General features: G+C 42.0%; 1 protein-coding gene across 1 annotated transcript in view; it reads left to right on the top strand.

Moving 5' to 3' along the window:
* The window catches only part of WDR76 (WD repeat domain 76), a 43,857-nt gene that overhangs the window by 793 nt on the left and 24,132 nt on the right, over window positions 1–18,932 (top strand). Inside the window, exons 2-8 of the mRNA XM_003928925.4 lie at window positions 536–937; window positions 9,814–9,906; window positions 10,590–10,645; window positions 12,366–12,492; window positions 16,207–16,308; window positions 16,411–16,454; window positions 18,560–18,713. Coding sequence (XP_003928974.1) covers window positions 536–937; window positions 9,814–9,906; window positions 10,590–10,645; window positions 12,366–12,492; window positions 16,207–16,308; window positions 16,411–16,454; window positions 18,560–18,713 — 978 coding nt within the window. The remainder of the gene's footprint in view (window positions 1–535; window positions 938–9,813; window positions 9,907–10,589; window positions 10,646–12,365; window positions 12,493–16,206; window positions 16,309–16,410; window positions 16,455–18,559; window positions 18,714–18,932) is intronic.

The following is an 18,932-nucleotide window of genomic DNA, read 5'->3' as shown; positions in this document are numbered from 1 at the left end:
ATTATTGGTCTGACAAACTCTTACGGGCAAGAAACGTGCCAAGTAAATGAATTCTATTGAGGTTAAGGTTAATGAATTACATATCTAGATTTGGAAGGGAGAAAAAGTTTTCTTACAGGCTATCAGTTTGGATTTATTTATTTATTTGAGACATAGCCTCGCTCTGTTGCCCAGGCTGGTGTGGAGCCCACTACAACCTTCCTGTCCTGGAGTTCAAGCGATCCTCCTGCCTCAGCCTCCCGAGTAGCTGATATTACAGGCACGGGCCACCACACTCAGCTAATTTTTCTATATTTAGTAGAGACGGGGTTTCATCCTGTTGGCCAGGCTGGTCTTGAGCTCCTGACCTCAGGTGATCCACCTTCCTTGGACTCCCAAAGTGCTAGGATTACAGGTGTGAGCCACCTCACCTGGCCTCAATTTGGATTTATATTGTCATTGTGAAATGGAATTATTAGATCTGTTGGGGATCCTGTAAGGAAAGGCACAGGACTTGGAATTCTTATATTCTCTTTTCTTTTTTTGATCTGAATAGGTCAATGAATATAAAGAAAATCAAAACATCGGTTATGTGTCTCTGAAACCAGTACAGACTACAGTTTCAATAAAAACAGCTACAGTCTATCTTACCCCCTTTTCACTTAGTAATTATCAGCTAGACCAGCTTATGTGCCCCAAATCCCTATTAGAAAAGAATTCTAACAATGAAGTGGCGTGTAAGAAGACTAAAATAAAGAAAACCTGCAGAAGGATTATACCTCCAAAGATGAAAACCACATCTTCCAAGGCAGAATCCACACTGCAAAATCCGTCCTCAGCTGTTCATACTGAAAGTAATGAGCTACAACACGAGAGAACAACAGATGCGATGAATCTCGATGTTGATATGGAAAGTAGTCAGGATGGAGACAGTGATGAAGCTACCACACCAGGCCTGGTAAGAACTTAATTAGTAGCTTGTTCTAGTTTCTTTTACAATTTGGAAATTTGACGTTCTGATAAAGCGAAGTTTATCAAGGATCTCTCTAATACAAACAAATTATTTCATCATTAATGTAAGTATAAATGTAACAATAAATTTCTATTATTTTTAAGGTTTAACAAATAACTTCCTTGGATTAATTTTGCTCTTGCTGTGTTGTCAATGAGAGGATTGACTTAATCTTTACTCTGTTTCCCTTTTTCTCCCTCTGAACTTACTGCATTTATTTTTGGGCTTACTCATACTTTATGGTGCCTTGCTCACCTTTACATGTTTATGTACAGTATATCAGAAGTCATTAGTTTGTGGGACATAAGGTATTGACTGACCCTTTATATCAGGGTAGGGAAACATTGATTATATTGATTTGTTGAATATATTTCCTTTAAATGCAAAAGGGGACAAATGACAGAGTAGAGAAAATACATGAGAAACACATTAGTTCTATATAATTCCAATCAATTTAAGCAATTTGATTTGTAATTCTTTTAGCTTCTGCTGGCCACCAGGAGGGCTGTGCTCCATTCAAAGTGACAAACTTTACACAGGACAAGATAAAACCGTACACAGTACATAACACAATGTTGCTGGAACTCAGGGAACAGAAAATAATAGTAGGGAAAGGGAGATACTATAATTGAAGGACATTGTTATGAAATAGAAATTTGGTTTATGATCTCTCATCCCAGAGTTAAGAACCAGGACCCGTAGTGGAACAGCATGGGGTAAGTGTTAAATGAATTGGACTTGGGGTTGAGAGTCTAGCACCGCCACTTGTAAGAAACCTTGTTCCTTTAATCAAATCACCTTAGTGAGGGGAGTGGATAAAATCTGTGGTTCTAAAACTTTAGGCTATATCAAAATTACCTGCAGAATTTGTTAAGACTGGATTGCAGGGCCCCACCATCAGAGTTTCTGATTCAGAAGTTTTGAAGTTGGAGCATACAATTTGCATATCTTTTTTCTTTTTCTTTTCTTTAATAGAGACATTAGGATGTTGAAGGGGCAGGAGTGTGTGTTGCCCAGGCTCGACTTGAGTTCCTGAGCTCAACCAGTCCTCCTACCTCAGCCTCCCAAAGTGCTAGGATTATAGGCTTGAGCCACCACATCCAGCCCAATTTGCATATTTAACAGTTTCCTGGAGACACTGATGTTGTTAGTCCAGAATTGCACTTTGAGAACCACTGGATTAGATTATCCCTTTGGCCTCTTAAAGATTATGAGAATACAAGGTAAATATAAAGCAGATTTTAGTTTGATGTAAGGGAATAGATGAGTTAATAAAGTTGTTACAAAAAAAAAAAAATTAAAGGAGGCAGATGTATCATGTGAGTTCAGGAGTTCAAGACCAGCCTGCCCCAAATGGTGAAACTCCATCTCTCCTAAAAAATACAAAAATTAGGCTGAACTTGGTGGTTCACGCCTGTACTCCCAGCACTTTGGGAGGCTGAAGTGGGTGGAGTTCGAGACCAGCCTGGCCAACATGGTGAAACCCATCTCTACTAAAAATACAAAAATAAGCCAGACGTGGTGGTGGGTGCCTGTAGTCTCAGCTGCTTGGGGAGGCTGAGGCAGGAGGATTGCTGGAATGCAGGAGGTGGAGGTTGCAGTGAGCCAAGATCACGCCACTGCACTCCAGCCAGGGTGACAGAGTGCGACTGTCTCTTCCTCCATGCCCCACCCCAGAAAAAAAGAAATTATAAAAATTAGCCAGGCTGAGATGGGAGAATTGCTTTAACCTGGGAGGTGGATGTTGCAGTGAGCTGAGATTGGGCCACTGCACTCCAGTGTGGGTGACAGAATGAGACTTTGTTTTAAAAAAAATAAAGCCTCCCAAATAGCTGGGACTACAGGCATGTGTCCATCTTGCCAGGGTAATTTTGCCATTTTTATGTAGAGATGTGGGTTGTGTTATGTTTGTTGCCCAGGCTGGTCTCAAATTCCTGGGCTCAAGTGATTTGCCCACCTCAGCCTCCTGAAATGGATTACAGGTGCGAGCCACTGTGCCCAGCCAAGATATATATATATATATTTTTTTTTGATTACAGGGTCTTGCTCTGTCACCCAGGATGGAGTGCAGTGGCATGATCTTGGCTTACTGAAGCCTCCACCTCCCAGGTTCAAGTGATTCTCCCATCTCAGCCTCCCAAATAGCTGAGATTACAGGCATGTGTCACCATGCCCGGCTAATTTTTTGTATATTTAGTGGAGAAGGAGTTCCTACATGTTAACCAGGGTGGTTTCGAATGCCTGACCTCAAGTGATCTGCCTGCCTCAGCCTCCCAGGGTGCTGAGATTACAGTGCCCAGCCATGGCTGTCTTTGTTGGTTTATTCTTTCATTTTGGTGAAGTGCAGCTTCTGAGAAAGTGTATGAGGCAAATATTTTGCATGTCAGAAAAAGTTTTGTTTTTGTTTTTTTTTTTTGAGACAGTCTTGCTCTGTCACCCAGGCTGGAGTGCAAGTGGCACAATATCGGCTCCTTTTAACCTCTACTTCCCAGGTTCAAGTGATTCTTCTTCCTCAGCCTCCGAAGTAGCTAGGGCTGCAGGTGTCCACCACTGTGCTCGGCTACTTTTTGAATTTTTAGTAGAGATGAGGTTTCACCATATTGGCCATGCTGGTCTTGAACTCCCGACCTGGTATCTGCATGCCTCAGCCTCCCACAGTGCTGGCATTACAGGCATGAGCCACTGTGCCCTTCCCAGAAAAAGTCTTTAGCTTTTATTTAATTGATGACCTAATTGGATTTAGAATTGTAAGTTGAAAATAATTTAATCTTTCCTTAGAATGTTTTTTTCTTTTTCGAGACAGAGTCTCGCTCTGTTGCCCAGCTGGAGAGCAGTGGCGTGATCTTGGCTTATTGCAGCCTCTGCCTCCTGGGTTCAAGTGATACTCCTCTCTCAGCCTCCTGAGTAGCTGGGACTACAAGTGCATGCCACCACACCTAGCTAAGTTTTTGTATTTTTAGTAAAAATGGATTTTTACCATGTTGGCCAGGATGGTCTTGATATCTTGACCTTGTGACCTGCCTTCCTTGGCCTCCCAAAGTGCTGGAATTGCTCCTTAGAATTTTTAACGCATTGTTCCATTGTATTCCAGCTTCCCTCAATGTTGAAAGTTTGTGCCATTCTGATTCTGGATTCTTTGTGATCTTTTTTCCCCTTTGTGTGCTTTTAAGATCTTTTCTGGCTGGGTTTGGTAAGGCAGGACTGTAGTTTCAGCTACTTGGGAGGCTGAGGCTGGAGCCCAGGAGTTCAAGTCTGCAGTAAGCAGTAATTGAGCTGTAATTGAGCCACTGCACTCCAGCCAGGGTGACAGAGTGAGACTCAGTCTCTTTTAAAAAAAAATTGTGGTGATATGCTGAGCCCTAGGTTCTTCTTTCTTTATTTTTAGACAAAGTCTCACTTTGTCGCCCAGACTGGAGTGCAGTGGAAGGATCTTGCCTCAGTGCAACCTCTGCCTTCTAATTTCAAGCGATTCTCCTGTCTCAGTCTCCTGAGTAGCTTTTTTTTTTTTTTTTTTTTGAGACTGAGTTTCGCCCTTGTTACCCAGGCTGGAGTGCAATGGCACGATCTTGGCTCACCGCAACCTCCGCCTCCTGGGTTCAAGCAATTCTCCTGCCTCAGCCTCCTGAGTAGCTGGGATTACAGGCACGTGCCACCATGCCCAGCTAATTTTTTGTATCTTTAGTAGAGACGGGGTTTCACCATGTTGACCAGGATGGTCTCGATCTCTCGACCTTGTGATCCACCCGCCTCGGCCTCCCAAAGTGCTGGGATTACAGGCTTGAGCCACCGTGCCCGGCCCTCCTGAGTAGCTTTGATTGGAGGCATGCGCCACCACAACCAGCTAATTTTTGTATTTTTGGTAGAGATGAGACCAGTCTGGTCTTGAACTCCTGGCCCCCTACCTTGGGCTCCCAAGGCGCTAGAATTATAGACATGGGCCATTGCATCTGGCCTGTTTTTTTTTTTTTCTTTTAACACAGAGACTTGCTCTTGCCCAAGCAGCTAGAATGCAGTGGAGCTGTCTTGGCTCATTGCAACGACCACCTCTTGGGTTCAGGTGATTCTTGTTCCTCAGTCTCCCAAGTAGCTGGGATTACAGGTGTGCACTACCACACCCAGCTAATTGTTTTGAGTTTTTAGTAGAGACGCGGTTTCCCATGTTGGTCAGGCTGGTCTTGAATTCCTGGCCTCTAGTGATCTGCCCAGTGGCCTCTTAAAGTGGTGGGATTATAGTGGTGAGCTACCGAGCCTGCTTGCCTGGGTCCTTTTTCATTCATTGTGTTGCATACTCATTGGCCCTTTTTAATCTGGAAGCTCATGTCTTCAGTTTTGAGAAACTTTTTTTTTTTTTTTTTTTTTTTTTTTTTTTTTGAGACGGAGTTTTCGCTCTTGTTACCCAGGCTGGAGTGCAATGGCGCGATCTCGGCTCACCGCAACCTCCGCCTCCTGGGTTCAGGCAATTCTCCTGCCTCAGCCTCCGGAGTAGCTGGGATTACAGGCACGCGCCACCATGCTCAGCTAATTTTTTGCACCATTAGTAGAGACGGGGTTTCACCATGTTGACCAGGATGGTCTCGATCTCTTGACCTCGTGATCCACCCGCCTCGGCCTCCCAAAGTGCTGGGATTACAGGCTTGAGCCACCGCGCCCGGCCTCGAGAAACTTTTAAATAATATTTTTCATTTTAAAAGAATTTTTTAAGAGATGGTGTCTCATTTCATTGCCCAGGCTGGAATACAGTGGTGTCATCATAGCTTACTACAATCTTTAACTCCTGGGCTCAAGTGATCCTCCTGCTTGAGTTCCCACTTAAATTATTTTTCTAATAATTTATTTTTTTATTTTTTATTTTTTATTTTTTTTTGAGAAAGAGAAAAAGAATAATAAGAAAAAAAAAAAAAGAAGAGGAAGAAAGAGAAAGAGGAAGAGGGAGAGAGAATGGGGGTATTGCTTTATTGCCCAGGCTAGAATGCAGTCTAAATATGGGTATGCCTATAATTGTCCTTAATAATGGAGACATGAAAGAAAATGAGGGAAGAGAATAATAAACAAGGAGCTAACCAACATTTCATTTAAACTTCTAAGTTGATATGATGTGGTACTGATAAGAGTGTATATTTTGTGTATTTAAAGTGGAGAGTTCTGTAAATGTTAATTACGTTTACTTGTTCCAGATCTGAGTTCAAGTCCTGGATATCGTTGTTAATTTTCTGTCTCATTGATCTGTCTAATATTAATGTTGAAGTCTCCCACTCTTATTGTGTGGGAGTCTAAGTCTCTTTATTAGTCTTGTATGTCTGGGTATTCCTGTATTGGGTGCATATATATTTAGGATCTTTAGCTCTTCTTGTTGTTGCATTGATCCTTTTATCAGTATATAGTGTCCTTCTTTGCTTCTTTTGATCTTTGTTGCTTTAATGACTATTTTATCAGAGGCAAAAATTGTAACTTCTGCTTTTTATTTATTTATTTTACCTCTCTATTTGGTTGGTAAATCTTTCTCCATCTCTTGTTTTGAGTCTTTGTGTATCCTTGAACGTGAGATGGGTCTGGATGCAGCATACTGATGGGTTTTAGTTTTTTTTTTTTTTTTTGAGACGGAGTTTTGCTCTTGTTACCCAGGCTGGAGTGCAATGGCGTGATCTCAGCTCACCGCAACCTCCGCCTCCTGGGTTCAGGCAATTCTCCTGCCTCAGCCTCCTGAGTAGCTGGGATTACAGGCACGCGCCACCATGCCGAGCTAATTTTTTGTATTTTTAGTAGAGACGGGGTTTCACCATGTTGACCAGGATGGTCTCGATCTCTTGACCTTGTGATCCACCCGCCTCGGCCTCCCAAAGTGCTGGGATTACAGGCTTGAGCCACCGCGCCCGGCCCGGGTTTTAGTTTTTTATCCAAATTGCCTATCTGTCTTTGGATTGGGGGATTTAGTCAATTTAAATTTAGAATTAATAATGATATATGTGAGTTTAATACAGCCATTTAATATTAGCTGGCTATTTTGCCCATTAGTTGATGTAAATTCTTCATTATATTGATGCTCTTTACTTGTCGGTATTTTTTAGAAAGGCTGATATTGTTTGTTCCTTTCTATGTGTAGTGGTTCTTTCAGAAGCTCTTGTAAAGCAGGCCTGGTGGTGATGAAATCTCTGAGTGCTTGCTTGTTCACAAAAAACTTTATTTTTCCTTCACTTATGAAGCTTAGTTTGGCTGGATGTGAAATTCTTGGTTGAAAGTTCTTTTTTTTTTTTTTTTGAGACGGAGTTTCCCTCTGGTTACCCAGGCTGGAGTGCAATGGCGCGATCTCGGCTCACTGCAACCTCCGCCTCCTGGGTTCAGGCAATTCTCCTGCCTCAGCCTCCTGAGTAGCTGGGATTACAGGCATGCACCACCATACCCAGCTAATTTTTTGTATTTTTAGTAGAGACGGGGTTTCACCATGTTGACCTGGATGGTCTCCATCTCTTGACCTCGTGATCCACGCACCTCGGCCTCCCAAAGTGCTGGGATTACAGGCTTGAGCCACCGCGCCCGGCTGAAAGTTCTTTTCTTTAAGGATGTTGAATATTGGTCCCCACTCTCTTCTGGCTTTTAGGGTTTCTGCTGAGAGATTTGCTGTAAGTCTGATAGGCTTCCCTTTGTGGGTAACCTGACCTTTCTCTCTGGCTGTCCTTAGTATTTTCTCCTTCATTTCAACCCTAGTGAATCTGACGATTATGTGCCTTGGAGTTGCTCTTCTTGAGGAATATCTTTGTGGTGTTCTCTGTATTACCTGGAGTTGAATGTTATCCTGCCTTACTAGGTTGGGAAAATTTTCCTGAATGATATCCTGAAGCGTATTTTCCAGCTTGGATTCATTCTCTTCGTCACATTCAGGTACACCTATCAAGCGTAGATTAGGTCTTTTCACATAGTCTCATAATTCTTGGAGACTTTGCTTGTTCGTTTATCCTTTTTTCTCTAATCTTGTCTTGTTTTATTTCATTGAGTTGGTCTTCGACCTCTGATATCCTTTCTTCTGCTTGATCAATTCGGCTGTTAAAACTTGTGCATACTTCACGTAGTTCTTGTGTTTTTCAGCTCCATCAATTCACTTATTTTCCTCTCTAAATTGTGTATTCTTGTTAACATTTCGTCAAACCTTTTTTCAAAGTGCTTAGTTTCTTTGGATTGGGTTAGAGCAAGTTATTTTAATTCACAGAAGTTTCTTACTATCCATATTTTGAAGCCTGCTTCTGTAATTGGAACACACTCGTTCTCCATCAAGCCTTGTTTCCTTGCTGATGAGAAACTGTGATCCCCTGCTGAGGGAGAGGCATTCTGATCTTGGGTATTCTCAGCCTTTTTTGGCTGTTTTCTTCCCTTCGTTGTAGATTTATCCATCTGTGGTCTTTATAGTTACCGTCTTTGTAATTGGGTTTCTGAGTGGACGTCCAACTTATTGATTCTCAGCGCCGAAATCTGAGCAACCCACTGCGCCGACTAAATCAGCAGCGTTAAGATTGATGGTGCTTTTCTGACTCTGCACCAAGAACCAATGCTCCGAGGCGCCAGCAAAACCGCCTCGCCGGTCACAAGAGTTTCGCTGGCGACCCGTGGGGCTCCTCTGCTGGGAATCTCCTGGTGCGTGAGCAACAAGAATTCATGTGAAAGTGTGTCGTCCTCTCGTTCTTTGCGCTTTCACTGGGAGCTACAATCCTAAGCTGCTAGTGATCAGCCATCTTGGATCTCTCCTTTCTAATAATTTATTATCTTGCAGTTTCTCTGCAGTTTCTAGAATTATAAATTGGATATTGGACCTCTAAGATTGAGTCTCTGTTTTTTGGTGTTTTCTGTCCATGTGTTTATCTCTTTTTGTTCTGCTTTCTAAATTTAAGCCTTTTAATGGATTTTAAAACTTCTGTTATTTAGTTATGTTTTTAAATTTTCTCTTATAGTATTTTGGTGGTGTTTCTTGCATATGCTATCTCATATCTCAGGGTTTAAAAAATTTGGTTTACTGTTACATTAGTGGCTTTTTAGGAGAAAGTGGGAACATGTACTTCTCTACTGTGTTTAAAGAAAGTTTTTTTGTTTGATAAAGATAACTTTTTTGAGATAGAGTTTTGCTCTTTTACACAGGCTGGAGTGCAGTGACACAATCTCGGCTCACTGCAACCTCTACCTCCTATGTTCAAATGATTTTCTTGCCTCTGCCTTCTGAGTAGCTGAGATTATAGGCACCTGCCACCGTACCTAGATAATTTTTTTTTTAATTTTTATTTTTAGTAGAGATGAGATTTCACCACATTGGCCAGGCTGATCTCCTGACCTCAGATGATCTGCCCACCTTGGCCTCCCAAAGTGCTGAGATTACAGGTGTCAGCCACCACGTCCAACCAATTTTTGTATTTTTAGTAGAGATGAGGTTTTACCATTTTGTCCAAGTTGGTCTTGAACTTCTTACCTCAGTTTATCTGCCCGTTTCAGCCTCCCAAATTGCTGGGGTTACAGGCGTGAGCCACCGCACGTGGCCAAAAATAAGTTTTAAGTAATAGCACGATTAATTGCCACAGGAAATAATTTGCTGCGAGATTATACTACTTGATTCCTAATGTCACTTCTTAACTGGGAAGCCATACAAATGTTTTGTGGTTATCCCAAATTCAGACTTAATGAAATATCCAATTCAGCAAACTCTTTTTTTGGTAAGATGGCATGAAATAAATAGAAGTAGTAACAATTTGAAGTAAACTGTACAAGTAGAAAATAAAACAGTTTTCTGAAGTGCTTTTGCTATAGATTATATAAAGTAATGCAGTCTTTTTAATGTAATTTTATAGGATGATTTTTCAGGATTGTCACCCTACGAAAGGAAGAGACTGAAGAACATATCAGAAAATGCAAACTTTTTTGCTTCTCTTCAGTTGTCTGAGGTTTGTGTGGAGTCTATATTTAAAACTAAGATGAAGGGCCGGGACCAGTGGCTCACACTTATAATCCTGTCACTTGGGGAGGTTGAGGTGGGTGGATTGCTTGAGGCCAGGAGTTCAAGATCAGCCTTGGTAACATAAGGAGATCCCCCCCAATCTCTATAAAAAGTAAATTAGCTGAGCACAGTGATACATGCGTGGAGTTCCAGCTACTGGGGTGGCTGAGGTAGAAGGATGGCTTAAGCTTGACAAGTTAAGGCTGCTGTGAGCTTTGATGGTGCCACTGCACTCCAGCTTGGGCAAGAGAGCAAGACTGTGTCTCAAAGCAGTAACAGCAACAACAGCAGTAAAACCCAAGATGTCATAACTCCCAACAGAAGGTCAATAACATACCAGGTTTCATAGTGTCAGATGAGGAAGTGTAAAATAGGACCAGGTTTTGTACTTAATATGAAAAGGTTACTGTATTCCATTGATTCTAAGGCATTTTTTTTTTTGAGATAGGGTCTTGCTGTGTTGCCCAAGCTGGAGTGCGGTGGCACTGATCATGACTCACTGTATTTCTTAAGGATCTTTAGTTCCTGAGTAGACGTTAGTTTAGTTTGGGCATAGTAGCAGATACTTAATATTTTAAACGGTAAGATATGTAGTTATAACATTTTTACATGTTTTTTTATACTATACAGTCTGCTGCAAGACTCCGTGAAATGATAAAGAAGAGACAGCCTCCTAAATCCAAGAGGTAAAATACCTGGTTTGCAATGCCTAAACCATGATACAGTGTTCAGTTGTTTTATAATTTGAGAAAAATGGTTTGGCATAGTAAGCTTAACAGATCATAAAGTGTTACTTAATCTCAGTCCCTATAGGATCTCTGAGGCAATGCTACCCTTTAATAACTTCACAGTTCTCATCTTTATCAAAGCAATATGGAGCAAATAGAATTGAGAGCTGAATTTTGTTTGTTGTTGCTACTAATGGAGGAAAATCTTCATTTCCACTAAATTGTTACCTAGAAAGCTATTATACTTTTTTTTTTTTTTTTTTTTGAGACACAGTCTCACTGTGTTGCCCAGGCTGGAGTATAGTGGCGTGATCTCGGCTCGCTGCAACGTTTGCCTCCTGGGTTCATATGATTCTTTTGCCTCAGCCACTCAGGTAGCTGGGACTAAAGGAGTACGCTACCATGCCTGGCTAATTTTTGTATTTTTAGTAGGGATGTGGTTTCACTACGTTGGCCAGGCTGGTCTTGAACTCTTGATCTCGTGATCTCCCCACCTCGGCCTCCCAAAGTGCTGGGATTACAGGTGTGAGCCACTGTGCCCAGCCATAATTTATTTTTTTAAATGTGAAAATAGTACATAAAAAATAGGGAATGTATATGATTTAAAAAGTATACTATAGTGTATGGAAGGGAATGCAGTGAAATGTTTAACTTTCCTTCCTATTTTAGACCTTAGTTTTCCAGGTCTTTTCCCTACAAATAGTAGTTTTATGTGTATTCCTCCATAGGTATCCTCAGCATGTACAAATGTATATGTAACCTTTTTGTAAACATGTACTGGACTTTGTTTTTGCTTTGTTTTTTTTTTTTTGAGACAGTCTCGCTTTTGTTGTCCAGGCTGGAGGGTTCAAGGGATTCTCCTGCCTCAGCCTTCCAGGTAGCTGGGATTACAGGTACCTGCCACCACGCCCAGCTAGTTTTTGCATTTTTTGTAGAGACGGGGTTTCGCCATGTTGGCCAGGCTGGTCTTAAACACCTGACCTCGTGATCCACCCGCCTTGGCTTCTCAAAGTGCTGGGATTACAGGTGTGAGCCACGGTGCCCGGCCTTTTTTTTTTTTTTTTAAATGTAATTTTGCATTTTTTGGGTAGGAGGGCGGGGGGATGAGGTGTTGCTCTGTCGCCAGGCTGGTGTGCAATGGTGCGATCTTGGCTCACCATAACCTCTGCCTCCTGGGTTCAGGTGATTCTGCTGCCCCAGCCTCCCGAGTACCTGGAACTACAGGTGCATGAAGTTTTGTGTTTTTAGTAGAGACAGGGTTTCACTATGCTGGCCAGGATGGTCTCAATCTTTTGACCTTGTGATCTGCCTGCCTCGGCCTCCCAAAGTGCTGGGATTTCAGGCGTGAGCCACCTCGCCCATCCTGTTTTTTGCTTTTTATAACCTAGGGTTCCTTTCAGCAGTATATAAAGATCTATATCTTTATTTTTATGGTTGCATATTGTTCTATTAGATATGTATACCATAATTTATCTTACATCCCTCATCTCCCTATGATGAACATTTAGGTTTAAGTTTTTTCCATACTTCTTATTAAAATAATTGTGGTCATGTATATATAGCTATGCAGTGTTTAAATATATCTGTGGGACACATTCCTAGAAGTTACCTCTTTAATATTAGTGAATATATTTTATTGGTTTGCGAGTATAACAGGAATTTTTCCCTACTCCTTTAGAAAGAAGCCTAAGAAGAGAGAAAATGGGATTGGATGTAGAAGGTCAATGCGATTACTAAAAGCTGATCCTTCAGGAGTTTTATTATCAGCAACTCCAGCACCACCAGCCTTAGTAGCAGATGAAACTGTAAGAAAATGTGCAAATACAGTATTTTGCTTAATAAAATACTGAAAAATTTCAAGTGTTGAAACTAGACTAAAAGTTCATTAGATTATGTTTAATTTTATATTTCATTCTTGAATTTTTTTTTTTTTGAGATGGAGTCTTGCTCTGTTGCCCAGGCTGGAGTACAGTGGCATGGAACCCCCTCCTCCCAGGTTCAAATGATTCTCCTGCCTTAGCCTCCTGAGTATCTGGGATTACAGGCGTGTGCCACTATACCTGGCTGATTTTTTTTTTTTTTTTTGAGACGGAGTTTCGCTCTTGTTACCCAGGCTGGAGTGCAATGGCACAATCTCGGCTCACCGCAATCTACGCCTCCTGGGTTCAGGCAATTCTCCTCCCTCAGCCTCCTGAGTAGCTGGGATTACAGGCACGTGCCACCATGCCCAGCTAATTTTTTGTATTTTTAGTAGAGACGGGGTTTCACCATGTTGACCAGGATGGTCTCGATCTCTTGACCTCATGATCCACCCACCTCGGCCTCCCAAAGTGCTGGGATTACAGGCTTGAGCCACCGCATCCGGCCCTACCTGGCTGATTTTTTAGATGTTTGGTAGAGACGGAGTTTCACTATGCTGACCAGGTTGGTCTTGTACTTTTGACCTTACCTGTACCCCTCCTGTACACCTGCCTTGTCCTCCCAAAGTGATGGTATTAGAGATGTGAGCCTCTGCGCCTGGCCTGTTACGGATTAATGAGTAAGATTTCAAAGCCATAAAGACTGGATTGGATTCTGTATTTCTGCAGGGTTTACCTGCTGTAGGATTGTGGGTGAGTTAATTAGCCTTTCTGATCATTTCCCCATTTAAAAAATGTCAACAATGATAGAACCCTCAGTAAATATGTACAATTTTATTTCAGTTAAAAAAAAAAAAAAAAAACCTCCGCTAGGCACGGTCGTTCATGCCCGTAATCCCAGCACTTTGGGAGGCTGAGGTTGGCAGAACCTGAGGTCAGGAGTTTGAGACCAGCCTGTCCAGTATGATGAAACCTGTCTCTACTAAAAAATACAAAAATACTAGCTGGGTGTGGTGGCACATACCTGTAGTCCCAGCTACTTGGGTGGCTGAGGCAGGAGAATCACTTGAATCTGGGAGATGGAGATTGCAATGAGCCAAGAACTCGCTATTGCATTCTAGCCTGGGCGACAGAGTAAGACCCTGTCTCAAAAAAAGAGAAACCTCTAAAGAGCGATTGTAAGCATAAATGAAATCATATCTGTAAAGTTTCTCACTTTGTATTAGGTCTTAGTAATCAGTAAACTAGTTATTAATGTTAATTTTAGTGAGTAGCATTTAATTTAGCAAACTTATTGTCTAAGATTTTTTTTTATTCAAGAACACCTATTTTTTAATACTTTATATCTAAGTATTTAATTGTAAATAGGAGAGTGGCACTAATTAGGCCGGTGCTTTGGGAGCAAATTGCAAATATAGGTGTTATGGGAAGCAGCATAGAAGTTAGCTTTCACATTTTTTCGAAGCCTCAGCCCACAAGAAATAAATTTATGGCCAGGTATAGTGGCTCATGCCTGTAATGCCAGTGCTTTGAGAGGCTGAGGCAGGACAGTTGCTTGAGCCCAGGAGTTTGAGACCAGCCTAGCCAACATAAAGAGACCCTGTCCTTACAAAAAATACAAAACTTAGCTGGGTGTGGCAGCATGTGCCTTATAGTCCCAGATCGTCAGGAGGCTGAGGTGAGAGCATCATGTTGTTTAGGCTGGTCTCAAACTCCTGGCCTCAAGAGATTTGCGGCTGGGCGCGGTGGCTCAAGCCTGTAATCCCAGCACTTTGGGAGGCCGAGGCGGGTGGATCACGAGGTCAAGAGATCGAGACCATCCTGGTCAACATAGTGAAACCCCGTCTCTACTAAAAATACAAAAAATTAGCTGGGCATGGTGGCACGTGCCTGTAATCCCAGCTACTCAGGAGGCTGAGGCAGGAGAATTGCCTGAACCCAGGGGGCGGAGGTTGCGGTGAGCCGAGATCGCGCCATTGCACTCCAGCCTGGGTAACAGGAGCGAAACTCCGTCTCAAAAAAAAAAAAAGAGATTTGCCCACCTTGGCCTCCCAAAGTGCTGGGATTACAGGTGTGAGCCACCACACCTGGCTGGTATTTCTATTTTATTCTCATTGACTGAAACAAATTGCTAGTTGTGACACATTTTTTTTTTTTTTGAGACGGAGTTTTGCTCTTGTTACCCAGGCTGGAGTGCAGTGGCACAATCTCAGCTCACCACAACCTCCGCCTCCTGGGTTCAGGCAATTCTCCTGCCTCAGCCTCCTGAGTAGCTGGGATTACAGGCACAGGCCACTATGCCCAGCTAATTTTTGTGTTTTTAGTAGAGATGGGGTTTCACCATGTTGACCAGGATGGTCTCGATCTCTTGACCTCGTGATCCACCTGCCTCGGCCTCCCAAAGTGCTGGGATTACAGGCTTGAGCCACCGCGCCCAGTAGTTGTGACATATTAACATGATTTCTCACCCATTTATGCATTACAAACTGTTTTTAAAAAAATACTATCCACCCAAAAAAGAAAAAAGAAAAAAGAAAAAAATATTATCCCCTCCCGCATGGTGGGAGCTCCCTCCAGGATTTCCCCTGTAGAATCCCCTTCAACACTCTTCATGGAAGGCTTTCTCTTCTCCTTTCCTTCTCTTCTTTCTACCTAAATAAAATCAGCTTTCTGCAACAACAAAACAACAACAAACTACTAATGTAGGTATAATACTGAGTAATGAGTTAAGATAATCTGAGTCAATTCTCAGCTGCTTTAGTTATTGGCTCTGTGACTTCGGGCAAGTTAACTTCCCTAAGTTTGAATTTGGTGTCTTTAAAATGTGATACCTTGGCTGGCTGCGGTTCATGCCTATCATCCCAGCACTTTGGGAGGCCGAGGCGGGTAGATCACGAGATCAAGAAATCGAGACCATCCTGGTCAACAAGGTGAAACCCAGTCTCTACTAAAAATAGAAAAATTAGCTGGGCATGGTGGCGTGTGCTTGTAGTCCCAGCTACTCAGGAGGCCGAGGCAGGAGAATTGCTTGAACCCAGGAGGTGGGGGTTGCAGTGAGCTGAGATCACGCCATTGCATTCCAGCCGGGGAACAAGAGTGAAACTCCATCTCAAAAATAATGATAGGCCGGGCGCGGTGGCTCAAGCCTGTAATCCCAGCACTTTCGGAGGCCGAGGCGGGTGGATCACAAGGTCAAGAGATCGAGACCAATCTGGTCAACATGGTGAAACCCCGTCTCTACTAAAAATACAAAAAATTAGCTGGACACGGTGGCGTGTGCCTGTAATCCCAGCTACTCAGGAGGCTGAGGCAGGAGAACTGCCTGAACCCAGGAGGTGGAGGTTGCGGTGAGCCGAGATTGCACCATTGCACTCCAGCCTGGGTAACAAGAGTGAAACTCCATCTCAAAAAATAATAATAATAATAAATAAAATGTGATACTTCATTCACTAGGTTGTTGAGAGGATTTAATGAGATAATACATGTTGTTATTACTTTATAGGGTACCTGGCATTCATTTATTGAACAGTTATTTTGAATGTCCATGATTGCTGATGTAGAAAGTGAAGTTGTAGAAAAACAGACAAGTACCCTTGTCCTTCTGTGTTTACATTCTAGGGCAGGGAGACCAACAAAAAACTTTTTATTTTTTTATAACAGCCTTTGTTACCTCCTGGGCCTTTAGAAATGACTTCTGAAAATCAAGATGACAACAATGAAGGATTTAAAGGATTTCTGCGGACATGGGCAGGAATGAGCAAGGTATCGCTTGGGAAGGAAGGCTAATAGCCTTTAGAATCATCTGATAAGGAGATATATATATATATATATTAACTTAGTACTTGATCTCTCTCAATGTTTCAGCCAAGTAGTAAGAACACTGAGAAGGGGTTATCTAGCATTAAAAGGTAAGTTGAAATTCCTTATGTTTCTTTTATATTTTTTGAGATGTTTGAGTTATAAAGATTGTATATCATTACAGGGAATTTTGAAAGTGAGATGTTTTGTATATTTCTTAAGTGTTGCCCTATGCAATACTACTAGGATATAAGCTTCATGAGGGCAAAAATTGTATCTCAATAACCAGAAAAGTGCCTGGCACATAATTATATGTTAAATGTTAAATAAATGAGTTAATCAGTTTTTACTTCATGTTCTAATGTATATACAATTTTGTGTTATACTCTTTTTTTTTTTTTTTTTTTGAGATGGAGTTTTGCTCTTGTTATCCAAGCTGGAGTGCAATGGCGGGATCTCAGCTCACTGCAACCTCCGCCTCCTGGGTTCAGGCAATTCTCCTGCCTCAGCCTCCTGAGTAGCTGGGATTACAGGCACATGCCACCATGCCCAGCTAATTTTTTGTGTTTTTAGTAGAGACAGGGTTTCACCATGTTGACCAGGATGGTCTCCATCTCTTGACCTCGTGATCCACCTGCCTCGGCCTCCCAAAGTGCTGGGATTACAGGCGTGAGCCACCATGCCCAGCCTACACTCTGTTTTTTGTTTGTTTGTTTGTTTGTTTGTTTTTTTGAGGCGGAGTTTCACTCTTGTTACCCAGGCTGCAGTGCAATGGCTCGATCTCGGCTCACCGCAACCTCCGCCTCCTGGGTTCAGGCAATTCTCCTGCCTCAGCCTCCTGAGTAGCTGAGATTACAGGCACGTGCCACCATGCCCTGCTAATTTTTTGTATTTTTAGTAGAGACGGGGGTTTCACCATGTTGACCAGGATGGTCTCGATCTCTCGACCTTGTGATCCACCCGCCTCGGCCTCCCAAAGTGCTGGGATTACAGGCTTGAGCCACCGCGCCCGGCTTTACACTCTGTTTTTTTTAAAGACAAGATCTCCCTCTGTTGCTTAGGCTGCAGTGGCGTGGCACAATCTTGGCTCACTGGAACCTCTGCTTCCTGGGCCCAAGTGATCCTTCCACCTCAGCCTCCCAAGTAGCTTGGACTACTGGCACGCACCATCACACTTCACTAACTTTTACATTTGTAGAGATGAGATTTTGCTATGTTGCACAGGCTGGTCTTGAATACCTGGGCTCAAATGAGCCATCTGCCTTGGACTCCCAAAGTGCTGGGATTATAGGTGTGAGCCACTGTGCCTGGCCCACATTAATGTTCTTTTAGTTTGTGGTTGCATGTTACTAGAGTCTTTTTTTTTTTTTTTTTTTTTTTGAGGAGTCTTGCACTGTTGCCCAGGCTGGAGTGCAATGGCACTGTCTCGGCTCACTGCAGCCTCTGCAACCTCTGCCTCCCAGGTTCACGTGATTCTCCTGCCTCAGCCTCCTGAGAAGCTGGGATTATAGGTACACTACCACACCCAGCTAATTTTTTTTGTATTCTTGGTAGAGATGGGGTTTCACTATGTTGGCCAGACTGGTTTCAAACTCTTGACCTTGTGATCTGCCCGACTTGGCCTCTGAAAGTGCTGGGATTACAGGCATGAGCCACCGTGCCCGGCCTGCATGTTGCTAGAGTCTTTAAACTTATTGAATGATTGTAAAATAGTCCGTTGAGTAGAGGGAATTTGCTTTTCCTCCCACCTGCTTGGTATTTGCAGTTGCTTTCTATTTAGTTCTGTGTATTTGTGTATGTGTTGTTGAAGTGTATGGATATAATAGTGGATTATTTCTTTAGGTTAGATTTCCACAAGTGAAATTAATGCATCAAGTATTAACATTTTTATGGCTTTTAGTACACATTGCCAAATTGTTTCTAAAAAGTCTTTTTTTCTTTCATCTAAAATTTTATATGAACTTACTCTTCCTCTGGCAATATGTGTTAGTATGTGTATTTAACTTCAGCCTATCAGTTTTTGGTGTTATTAAAATTATCAAGGGTAATTTAAAAAGTGAAACATAGTATTGCTTGATTTGATTTCCTTGGTTACTAGGAGATTGAATAGTTTCCCATGTTTACTGATTGTGGTTTTTCTTTTGAATCATCTTTTACTTAGTTTGACTATTGAGATTGATTTTACTTATAAAATTTAACTTTCTAATTTTCTTAGCTACAAAGCCAATTTAAATGGCATGGTCATTAGTGAAGATACTGTTTACAAAGTTACCACAGGCCCAATATTCTCTGTGGCTCTCCACCCATCCGAAACTAGAACTTTGGTAGCAGTTGGGGCCAAATTTGGGCAAGTTGGACTTTGTGATTTGGTAAGTTATTAGTTTTTGAAGATGTTATAGTTTGACTAAAGCAAATAGCCTAGAAGAGAATAAGCTAGAGCCATGTGTTTATAAATGTTGTGTGAGACTTATAGTTTTGGATTTTATGATGCTTTATGATTCCAAATTTTAGAAATCTGGAGGAATGTAAATTTGCTTTATAGAACTTTAATATTTTTAACTTGAATATCATTAACCATCTGGGCATAA

This window comes from Saimiri boliviensis, chromosome 2 (assembly GCF_048565385.1).
Source record: "Saimiri boliviensis isolate mSaiBol1 chromosome 2, mSaiBol1.pri, whole genome shotgun sequence".
NCBI lineage: Eukaryota > Metazoa > Chordata > Mammalia > Primates > Cebidae > Saimiri > Saimiri boliviensis.
This window is presented reverse-complemented; position numbering and strand designations above follow the sequence as displayed.